Below are 12,302 nucleotides of genomic sequence, written 5' to 3'. Positions count from 1 at the left end.
AAGGTGCTGCCTGTTGGTGGTACCGAGCACTGGAGCAACAGCCTCTGGGGCCTCACTCAAGTGACTATTCTTTATGTTGGACCTTCGATTGAGCGAGTCAAGCATGAGGGCATCGGAACATCTTCTCATTAACATCCAGACACTCGCACTTTCCAGAAGGGCTCATTGGACAGTGATCTGACTGGGAGCCTGTAATATCTGTTTCCTATATACTGGAGTCTGGGAGTATATCGAACTGTACACTGTACCCAGTCTGTACTGTTTACAGCTAAAGCATTAATGGACTGAGTGCTGATCCTGTTATACAGATATCCGATATTAACCTGTGTCCTTCCAGCATCCTCTGTCCAAAGTATTTGACATGATGTAATTTGTATTTCCCCCAGTCCCAGCCTCACTGACCCTGGACCCAAACACAGCGCATCGTAGACTCCTCCTGTGTGAGTACCGGGCCAGTGTGAGACTCGGTGAGAGAGGATTAGTACTTCCTGATAACCTGCAATGATTCGATTCTACTGGCTGAGTTCTGGTTTCACAGGGATTCACATCATTAAAACACTACTGGGAGGTGCAGGTTGGGGCAAACTCAGTGGAGTTTGGGTGTTGTCAGAGAGTCCGTTAATCGGAAGGGACAGATAACACTGGCGCCTGAAATTGGACACTGGGCTATGCGTCTGAGAAATAGGAATAAATATAGAGCTGGTGATCCCCGATTTGTCCACCTGCCCCCGATGTTAACCCCAGGACCATTGGAGATTAGCTGGATTATGAGGGAGGATAGGTGAACTTTTACAATGCTAATGATATGTCCAAACTCTACACTTTCACTGACACATTCACTGAGAAACGCTTTCCTTACGTTAATCATGGATTGTGCGATGAAAGTAAAATTTCTGCCCCTCTTAAAGTGCGTCATTTGGAAACGTAGGTTCCTAAACTGATGTTTCAGAGTAGGGAGAAAATGTGTCCACTGCTGCGTGAGTATTGCACATCTCACACAGGAACTTCGAGACACAGCAGGAAACAACACCAGGAAAGGGGCTTTGCAATAAATGGTGGGTTCGAGAGTGTTGGGCTGGTGAATTCTAAGTAATCCTTGCACTGAGCACTTGGGCTGTGATCAAGGACTGGGACATTTGTTACTCTGCAGGGTGAAGAGGTTCCAACGTGAGCACCTGGTCGCTCGCATCAATTGTCCATTCTGGAACACTGCACGCCTGGTCAATCCATCGTGAGAGGTCCTGCTGCTCCTTGTGAATCTGGGGTTTTGTTACAAATTCCAGCAGAGCCGTTCAGCGTCAGGAAACAGGAGTAACGGGATCCCGGAGTCGCACTGCACGGTTCACACTCATGCAAGGAATGGCAGTAGTAAAAATTACATAAAATATACATCAGTTTTCTATAAATGCGTAAAATTGTTTGCAGAAGGGCTGAAGCAACAAGGGGTCGCTGAGTTACGCCTAATGGTTGTAATATGAGAAGAAAAGCTCATCATAGGAAGTTGCATAATCTGGCTCCACACCAGCTGAAGATCTACATCATCTGGCCAAAGACCATGTGCTACACAACAACCCGGGGGCACTAAGATATTTTCAGGGCCTCGGCATGTCTGAGCCAACCATGGGTAGATGTAAAACTGTTATTAAGATGTTATCCTGGAACAGGCCTTTGAATTCTTATTGTAGTTAAAATAATTCTAAATCCTGCATCATTTATAGATATTGATTGATACGCATGCAATAATTTTCTGCCATATAATAAATCATTATTTGGCTTATAAAACCAAGGGTTATGATAGACGTTTCATACTAGTTAAAAGAACCACTTAGATAAATTTAAAGGAGTAGAGATTCTGCTTGTTATATCAGTGCAATCCGGTGAAATTAGATAAACCTGTGCAAAAGCTCGTAGAAATTCAAACTTGAGTAACGTCAAGCGTAAACAAAATTTCCGTGTTCTTTAACGCTGTTTACAAAATCATTTTTACCGAAGGCGGCCCCGCCCACAACGCTGGCCACGCTCCAGATGGAAATAATGAGCCTGGCGAGTTTCTGCCGATTGCGTCCGTTCCAGGAGTGTCTTCGAATTGAGCTTTTCTCAGGCGCACAGGCAGCAGTTGGCACGGTATTAAAGTTTCTACAGGTAAAAACACTGATTCACTAAGAAATTGACTAGTGTACCCCAATAAAAATACTAAATGGTTCCGTATATTTTTTTAAAATAACATTCATTGCAGCAAAATTCAGAGATGGGAGTGACTCAAACAGCTCAAACTGAGTTCCCAGCTCCAACATTCATTTGTTTTCCCCCCTGATTCCTTTGGTTGAGTGGAGAGAATCTCTTCCTGGTTTGGACCTCAGCAGCCATTTGGCCCAAGTTGGCACCAATCTCACTCTAGAGGGCCACATTGTCCCAATTGGTGGAACTCTTTCCGTTGAAGCAGCCCAAAATTCCAGGACTAGTGTGTGTCCCAATTGGAATGCCAGTCCGAGAGGTGCCTGGAATTGGGAGTGGACCCTGGTGCCGCCTATAATCTGTGACAGGGTCGCGGACGTTGCTAGATAAATTCAGGTTGTTTCCTTCTTATATAAAACTGCTTTATTGGACATTACCTCTAACCTATTTTCTAATGTAATGTCAATTTCAGAGGCTATTAGTGTAACACCCTGACCATTGTCACCGGCTTCCTCACCTTTTTATATGCTTTTTCCAACCTTACTCCATCCATGCCCCACATTCCAGACATTACTTTGACATTGGAGTTGCAACCACCAGTTGATCTCTCATGGTTCACAGCCGCCATGAGGAAAAGCCCAATTCATTTCTAGGAGGCTCCAGCTGCAAGGCATCAGCCATCCCCCTCTGAACATACTGCCACTGAAGGAACTACACAGACAAGTAAGATTATGGACATTACATTATGAAGAGTTTAGTCGCCAAAGCTGGGCATGGTGAAAGTAAAAAACAAATATTAGTTTTACAGAAGTATTATGAACATTGGACATCCTGGAGAGATGCATGTTAGACATTTTGGGGAGTTAAGGGTTAAATTCGAACGTCTTTGCATCTTAGAACAACAGTTCTTTCAAGATATACAGGATGGCTTTGAAGTAACATGAGAGGAATGCATAGTGAAAAGATTTTGAGTGTATACCTGAGTAACGTGAATCACCTGGGCATCATTCATGAAAGGATTTCAATTTGGTATCGATATACATTTTATTGGAAGTCAGGAAAGTGTGGGTTAGAATCACTGATTGATAGGTTTCCTTTCGAGGTTATTGTTTTTTACCGACAGAAATAATAATGTATTGGACAGTCTGGCAACTACCCGATATTGGGACCTTGCAGGTTTGCTGAGACAAGTCTCCAAATTTTTGATAAGATAATTTAAATGATCAGGAATGGCTTGTATCTGATGTCAAATGTGGTGTGATATTGGGATGTGTGTGCAAATGTGTTATGTTGCATGTGCTAATGCATGGTAATGATGCACTGAGGAATGAGTCTCAGACATGCTCAGTTACTTCACCTCAGTGCGACTTGAAATGGTTAATGTGGCCAAGGAACGTAAGATTTTTTTAAATAAATGCAATGGCATCAGCTCCATAGCGAAACTAACTTTTTTAATGAAGCAATATGGCGTTAAACGCTGGGAATTAAAGTAAAGTAAAGAAGGACATAGAATTTCAATTTCCAATATCCGGGGTTGAATTCCTTTGAGTTCACAGTGAACTTCGGATGACTGCAAGGAAGTGGGAAAAATACTTAGCAAAAATATCTACAAGATGGATACTATCACAAGGGGGGCGGGATAATACTTTATGTATCTGATTTCTTGCTATGGTGCTGTATATCAATAAAGTATTTTCCATATACTCTACTATCAACTGTCTCTTGCTTATTCGAAACGTGTTGTTGTGAATCATAGAAAGACAGAAGTTGAATGGTAACATTTACCACTGAAATGGCTTGTTGCGACAGATTAGTGAGATTGGTCCAATGTCAGGAAAAAATAACATGGGCTTCTGACATGGTGCTAGTGCTTAAGAGTCACCAGTGAGAATGTGATTTAGATCAAACTGTTGTCATAGTGGTCACTATAATGTTAGGACTATTAATACTTAGGTTTTGATAATTATTCAGGTGAATTTGTTCCTAATCAGTTGTTGTTGACTCTGCGCCTTACCAGGCTCCCAAGTTTGTCCCCCAAGCTCGTACTTCTACTCTGCCCCTGTGACATCAGCCTACTGACCCTGATTTATTGGGGCATCATCTCGGACCTCTTCGGAATCACCGGGGTGTTCGCAGCACTGTGTAACATGCAACAGAACTCTTTGCTGTCGGAGGTTGGGATGTCCGCTACCACAAGCTATCCAGGCATCTGAAATTTAATGTTACCTGTGGATCAGTAGGAGCAGTAATTCACCTGAGTCACAAAAGGAATCCTTAAATTTCCCCTAACTTGGACTCCTCCCTTCTCCGTCAATCCACCACCTTGTGTTAGGAAGCGGTTCCTTGAAGGTCCCAAGCTCCACCCTTCTGCCACGTGGTTTTACTGGCCTGGCAGCAGCTTTCCACCGACTTCTTGGCAGTTTTCGAGAGGTCATACAGCATGTGGCGGACTACTTATTCCCGGCCGTTAAAATCGGCGGAGCCTGCGCACTGCTTCTCCCAAACATGCGCGCCATTCACTCTCCCGCCCTACAGTTAAAATAAAGTCCAGAAGAAATGTCATTTCCGCTATTGCTTTGGCGCAAGCATTACTCGCTTTGTCGTTTGTGTCCAGCATTTCAGATCTCCAGTCAAAACTAAAGACATGAAACCCTGATGAATGATGCATTCACTGAATCTCTTCAATTCAACAAAGTGGGAGCTCGACAGACTTCACAGTTTATGAGTCATTGTTTTAATATCTACATATATTGGCTACTTCCAATAAAGGATAGTTTAATCGTTCCCCAATCAGAGACATTAAATCCACCGATTGTTAATCCATGTGCATTATCATTCTACAAAACACAACTAGTTAGGTTACTGCTTCATGAATATTCAAACAAAGGCACGGACAAAGACCAATAAAACCCCGTAAAAATTGTAGTTTTTTTTTCACAGACTGACAGGTATGCACAGTTAACGTCATCACTGGCAGGAGAACAATGGAATTATCTTAATGACATTCACGATCACGTATGTCTCAGCGTTTTAGAGGGTTTGCTCACATGATATTCGAATGGTCAAACTGCTCATCTAACTCTTAATCCTTCTTTTATTTCCGTGCAAGGCCTGTTAATTCCTCCAGAAATATAAAATTTATGCATATCTGTGAGGCTGCTCAGCTGTATACAACTGACTATATCATTTTCTGCGTTTATCTGAATGTTCTTCAATCTCACATGTAGCATTGAGCCCCCTTAATATAAATTATATATATTATATATTAAATAAGACATAGTACATTCTTTATGTAACTAAGATCCAGACAAAGCTAATCCATCAAATTAGCTTTGTAATTAAATATGCTCAGATTCAGAAGTCTTGTAATTTGACTGCAGTAATGGAGATGTCGAAATAGTTTTTGGAACTTATGATGACAATAATATTCTAGAGTATTTGCTCTTTCAATGGACAAAATATTTGCAAAATATCCCTGGTTAGTAGCAGTGAAAATGACACGCCTTAAACTGTTCATTCAAATGACTGTAACTATTGAGAATTATTGTATAATGCTCATGAGTCACTTGAGTTTTCCCTTAGATATAAATACGATCTTAGTTTGAAAGAAAGTATCAGCCTCGCCACAACAGTTACTGGCAACGTCGCTTCTCTCCGAATATGGGACAGCCGGTGATCATACAGGTAGAAAACATTTACTATCCGATTCTTGCAATAGTTGGTGTTCCTGATAAGCCACTTATAATCAGTTAATACTCATCTTTAACAGTGCTTCTCTGTATCACTGTTCCTGCTGTCGGTACAATTATATTATCTGTTTGCTTTGATATGTTTTGATTTGCAGATGCTGGTTACTGGCATCAAAGAAATAACTGAAATGGCTCCACGTTTCTCTCATACTGTTAATGTAACAACCTGAGAGGAAGCACAGTTTACTCTAAGTATTTAATTTCAGTAATTTATTGGGAATCTCTCGGCTTGGATAGACTTTCCTGTACTTATATGTCTGGGACAAGTATTGGTATCGGATTGAATAGCCAAACCAACAATTCTGAAATGGATTCACGAAGACAGCTCAAGAAAAGGCAAAGGAATAATTTGTTCCATTTTTGTGAAACCAGAAGAAAAAGAAAAGATTCTCCCGGACCCACAATTAAACTCTGACACACTGCTGGCGTATTGTAGCCTCCCTGGGATTGCTTTCCACCCGCAGACCTAACCGACTCTCAGATCAGCATCGGAGCTAACTGATTCCCCCCTTTTCCAACAGGGAGTGGCTCTGGGAGCCCTTGTGGCGCATGCAGCTGGCCAACAGCGTGTAAACAAGTCTGACAGCCGAGCATCATCTGGGATTTCTCGCGTGCAGAAATCTTCTTTGGTGCAACTCGAAGTTTTCGGTGTTTGTATACCATATCTATAGACTATGGTGTAGATGTTGGTCTTTACCACCTGGTCAGTTTGAGTCACTTTGGTGGAGCACAGAGTGGTGCGGGGGAAGTCAGTCGAAATGTAATTTGGTTAAAATGTGTGGCAAATTAGTTATCACCAGTTATACGCCACTTCCCAAGATCAATTTCACGCCCACGGTCACTAGTGTTCTGAGTTGGAACAGAAGCATGGAGTGTTATCACTGCAACTGACTGTGGAAAACAGCGGGTGTGTGTGCCCCCTATGTGTTGATGCCAGGCGAGGTCATTTCTCGCTGGCAACTACTCAGTAATAGAGCTTATAGTGAAACCTGAAGCGCTGGATTCTGAAACTGTTCGATATATTGGGCCGTATGTTCCGACCCCTATGGGTGGGTATGCGCTGTCTACCCACTCATAGGGACACCAGCGGAAATGCCGGTTTCAGGCATGCACAGCCAATGCGCTGAAAACCGGCATTTCCGATCTGTAAAGAATGCTATTGACAGATCGGATGCCTGCACACGACAAGGGCCTCTGTGGGCAGATAGTTCTGCTTTCTGGAGAATCTCCGCCCGCAGAAAACCCTTAAAAACGGGTCTGCTGTTGCCAGGATAGGAGTTGAAAAAAAGTAAAAAGAAAAATAATGTTTTCGATTAGTTATCTTTTAAACCTACTTTAAAAAATTTAAGTGTATTTTTCACCCCTTAAAAAACTTTAATTACTTTTTACAAAAAATAACTTTTTGTTTAAAATATTTAAAGTTTTACTATGTTTTTGGGGTGATCTGCATTCATATATTTGAAAGGTCGATCTGTCAAGTGTATGAAGGGAGATTCCCTCCTCCTATTGGCTCCCCATGGCCCACGTGATCCCAGGGATACTTGCGACCCGCACATTTGGAGTTGGAGAGGCCCAGGAGCGGAAGTATGGGCGCCTCGGGAGCCCTCAGGTAAGTTCATAGATTTTTCCAGATCGGAAGCCTCCGCACGCAGGACGCCTCCGTTCGGAAAATATGGCCCATTATGTTGATTTAATTTGAAGTCAGTTAGGGTTCGGGGGCCGCAAAACAAAGTGAGATAAGTGCCACTAAAGCACGTCCAGCTGCTGCTGTGCTGTTGTAATTCTAATTCAAAGTGGTGATTTATCTGGAAACATGGGATAGATTTTAGCTTTACATCCGGGGTGTTCTGCATCGCATCGGCCAAGTACGAAAAGCCATATCCTCCGCGGAGCATGGGATTTCCTAAGAACAGCGGATTGTCCTCCATTACTATCAATGGAATAAAATCGGGCGGGTCCTGTTAATACCTGCCGTCATAGCTGCCAGATTTCCCTTTCTACATACAGTGGTACAACGGTGCTGTCGTGTCTGTGTCTCACTCCCCGTCTGATGTTCAGTTCCATAAAATTCAATAGAACTGAATATCTATCGAGTCTTTTAACAGACGGCCAATGCGCTACCTCCTGTTCAGCGCTACCACCCAAAACCAATTTCTACCCACAGAGTCGGCCTATGTTTAATGCCCAGTTGATAAAGACTACACTCTCTCCCAAGTTTCCTATGCATGGTAGAATTACAGTAAGTGCAATGGAATAGCCACTGCTCTGCTCCCGATATCCTACCATTGCTTCGATAAAAGATCTTTGTAATACGGGAGTAACTTTGCAAAGAATTGAATTTACCGCAGGAGATTGGCCGAATCCTCCCCAGTAATTGTATTTAATAGTGTTGCTGTAGGTACTACAACCATGATGCAGGGACCATTTCCACCCTCAAAAATGGACTGAAAGTCGGGCGGGGTTTACAATGGGCTGGTCGGCCCGTTCTTCACATTATCCTCCATGTGGTAAAAGTGAAAATTAGCTTCTTTACTGGTCCTATTTTTTCGTTCGATAAACTAAGAGGAAAATAGTTCAAATCAATAATAGACTTTAAGTCATATGTTGGTAGTTTTTAAGAAAACGTATATTATTTACGAAAACAGGAGGAAAGAGTAATACCGTGTCATACATCAAGCACAGGTGGATGATAGATAAAATGTGAGATGTTAATTATAAAGGATGTCCGTTCAGTCACATGGATTTCCAGTGCTATGCTTGTACAAGCAGCCGTTCCCAAAGGTTATGTTTACACTCTTGAAAGAGATGTGGATTTGAGACAGAAGCTGTTGCTTTTTACATTATTCTTCTCGGATTAGATGCCAAAGAACCGTTTTATGTAGTCAAATGGGTGACAATAATTATTCTGTCGGAAGGTCATCGAGCTGAAACGTTAACTCTCTTTCTCTCTCCACAGAAGCTGCCTGGCCTGCTGAATATGTCCAACATTTTCTGCATTTATTTCAGATTTCCGGCATCCACAGTGTTTTGCTTTTGACATTAATTATATTTTGATTCAAATACACAGCTTGAAATATATTTTGGATTATTGCTGAGATGTTATTTAAGCAGAGCTATTCATGTGGCAGCCGTTATCTTGGGGTAGAAATTCTCGGGCGAAATGGCACAGGCTGCCTATTAAAGGCACCTCCCAATATTCAGCTCCATTGGTCTAAGAAACTAGACATCGAGCGGGCAGATAACAGGCCCGCGCGTTACTGTGCAAGCCAATCCTGGTCCTGTTTGCAAAGCACTGTCATTATTTCCAGAGCCCCGCTTGATATTAAGATCTATTGCACGTTATTACTAAACAAAATTTAAAATGTGCTTTGCACCTGAGGCAATCCAGCGTCCACGTTTATAATAATCGGCCGTATATTCCGATCCCTACGGCTGTATACGTGCTGTGGTCTTACCCGTAGGGACATCGGAAACACCGGCTCCAGGCATGCACAGCGCATGCGTAAGGCCTGCTTCTACCAGGATAAGAGTTGGAAAAAATATTTAAAAAAAAAATTCAGTCATTTATCATTTAAAATTTCTTTTAAAAAGGTAAGTTTATATTAGACCCGTAAAAGGCTTTAATTATTTCTTTCAAAAAAATAAATTTTCGTTTTAAATAATTAATTTATTGTAATTTCAACTAATTTTAAAAAGGAGAATAAAATAAAATAATATTTTACATTGGTTTTGGGGTGACCTCCATCCATATATTTCACAGGTCCATCTGTCAAGTGTATGAAGGGAGATTCCCTACTCCTATTGGCTTCCCATGACTCACGTGATCCCAGGGACGCTTGCGAACTGATGCGCCTCTGGGATACCTGGGGCCCTGCAGATTTCGTGTTGGAGAGGGCTTGGATTGGAAGTATAGGCGCCTCGGGAACCCTCAGGTACGTTCTTAGATTTTTCCACATCGGAGGCCTCCGCACGCAGGAGGCCTCCGATCGGAAAATACGGCCCAATAACTGATAAATCACCGAAACTCCTACTGTTCATGCTCAGCCCGCACATAACTCCCGTCGTTTAACTGGCTGCTTTTTTTGTAAGCGATTAGGACGGACCATAGTTGGGCACAAACCAACATTGAATGTTGACCATTATATTGGGCTCATGAAACATTGTATCACTGAGAAATAATTCTTTGCTGGCCATTTGCTGAGGAAAAGCACGGAAATGACACCAAGAGTGTTCACGTGCTACCAGAAGACTAAACGATATTGCAGTCAGAATCATGTTATCACATTGAAACCTAAAATGCATCATCATTGAGGAGATTTGAAATGAGGAGATAGTGGGTAACATTTTCATTCGAACGTTTGGCTTAAATCTTGTGCTGAGGTTCGTCGGCCCGATATTATCATTTAGTGGATCAGTAACGCTGGTTTCCACGTGAATAGACAGATAGAAAGCTACCCGACAATGTGTGTGGAGAGACAGGGATAAGCAGATCATCTGCCCTTTTGACCTTTTTGCAACCAGCTTTCACATTCCTTTATGCTGATGTGAATGCAAATGGAAATCCTGCGGATTCAATTGCGGCCGCCAGTCTGTAACTCCATTTTTGTCCCGGCATTCACTGCAGCATCTTTTTCTTTTGAAGTAACTCAGAATAACTTAGCGACGTGCATTTATAAAACAATGTGTCTTTTTAGAATTACTGGGCTTATCCGCGAGATTGGGAGAAATAGAGAGAGAGATTTGAGCCAAAAGAAAACTTTGCCTTGAATTTATAACAAAGAACTATAGAGTGATCATCCTCTCAGAGTAAGGAGAGTTGGACATTTAATTTCCACTTTTTGCAGCTAAGTTGATGACAATCATCATTCACTTCCGTGGAATAGTGGCATAGTGGTTAGCACTGTTGCCTCACAGCGCCAGGGACCCGGGTTCGAATCCGGCCTTGGATGACTGTCTGTGTGGAGTTTGCACATTCTCTCCGTGTTTGCGTGGGTTTTCTCTGGGTGCTCCGGTTTCCTCCCACAGTCCAAAGATGTGCGGGTTAGGTTGATTGGCTATGATAAAAATTGACCCTTAGTGTTAGGGGGATTAAATACGTGGGGTTACGGGGATAGGGTGGGGTAGGAGTTACGGGGATCGGGTGGGATATGTATCGGTGCAGGCTCGATGGGCCGAAATGGCCTCTATCTGCACTGTGGGGTTTCTGTGTGATTTCTGTGAAAGTGCAGTCTTTCCAAATGCATCACCCGTTACCTGGTGGCCATGGCGGCGGTTGATCTAATGATCCTGATAGTTGATGTAATACTGTATGAAATAAACGATGCTTTTTTCCCATATTCATTCCTGAATTACACTCCTATTTGTAGTCTCAATAACGCTTTGTATTATGTTTTGATTGATTGCTCTGTCTGGCTAACTGTGGCTTTCGCCTTTGATCAGTTTGTCGCTATTTGTTACCAAACACACCGAACAAAATATTGCACTGAAAATACTGCGGTTGTGGTAATAGCAGTGGTGTGTTCCTTAAATGTTTTAGAAAATGTTCCCATCTGCTTTATATATGAACCTCGGGAAATAATTGACAATGTACCATGGTCCTGCTATGTTAAATCGAGCTTCTACACCTTAGCCATATGGGTAGCATTTTTGTGGTTGGAAACCATTTTAACCCCATTTGCACCATTTGTGTTGATCGTGCTGCTCAATACCCTGACCATCAGGTACATTGTACTGGCCAATACAGTGAGGAGGGGACTCCGAGGGAACAAGAAGTTTCAGCGTCACACTGATCCGGAGATGGAGAACAGAAAGAAATCAATCATTTTACTGCTGGCTATATCTGGCAGTTTTATACCGTTGTGGATGGTAAATCTCATAGTTCTCATATGTTTGCAATTTACAGATACTCAATTTATGGAAGCAGATTACAATGCCTCCTTTACCATTGCGGAAAAATCCGGGTATATGCTTATGTGTTTGAGTGCTTGCACAAACACATTCATTTATGCAGTGTCCCAGAGCAAATTCAGAGATGAATTGAGGAATGTGATTAATCGTCCCCTGGCTCTCATTACTAATTTAATCCAATAAGTTAAATGGCTTCACAGAACTAAAATGCAATTCCATGAATCGAAAGTCAGCAGAAATTGTTCAATTGACATCTACAGACTTGAATCCCTAAAGGATATTGAAGCTGCCATCTGTTTACCATATTGGATGTCATATTGCAGGAGATCAAAGGTGCTTGGGGTATTATTAACTTTTGCCGATAATGTAAGTCAGGCGAAGTCAGATCTGAACAAACAAACAATACAGTTTCAGATCCGAAATAAAATCATTTAGACAAACACATTTGCTGCTTGTAACAGATCTAAGCCC

At 42.1% G+C, this 12,302-nt stretch overlaps 1 protein-coding gene and 1 pseudogene across 1 annotated transcript; both read left to right on the top strand.

Annotated features, from left to right (window-relative positions):
* Positions 1-928, top strand: part of LOC147095627 (zinc-binding protein A33-like) — a 327,589-nt pseudogene extending 326,661 nt beyond the window's left edge.
* Positions 929-5,835: 4,907 nt separating this feature from the next.
* LOC147095626 (uncharacterized) lies at positions 5,836-12,014 on the top strand. Its single transcript, XM_085973982.1, has 4 exons — positions 5,836-5,898; positions 10,376-10,387; positions 10,774-10,806; positions 11,148-12,014. The coding sequence occupies exons 1-4, from the start codon at positions 5,836-5,838 to the stop codon at positions 12,012-12,014; spliced, it is 975 nt and encodes a 324-aa protein (XP_085830108.1).
* Positions 12,015-12,302: the final 288 nt, after the last annotated feature.

The sequence above is a fragment of the Somniosus microcephalus genome, unplaced genomic scaffold (assembly GCF_052327205.1).
Source record: "Somniosus microcephalus isolate GS21.2 unplaced genomic scaffold, FLI_Smic_1.0 unresolved_chr1, whole genome shotgun sequence".
NCBI classification, from domain to species: domain Eukaryota; kingdom Metazoa; phylum Chordata; class Chondrichthyes; order Squaliformes; family Somniosidae; genus Somniosus; species Somniosus microcephalus.
This window is presented reverse-complemented; position numbering and strand designations above follow the sequence as displayed.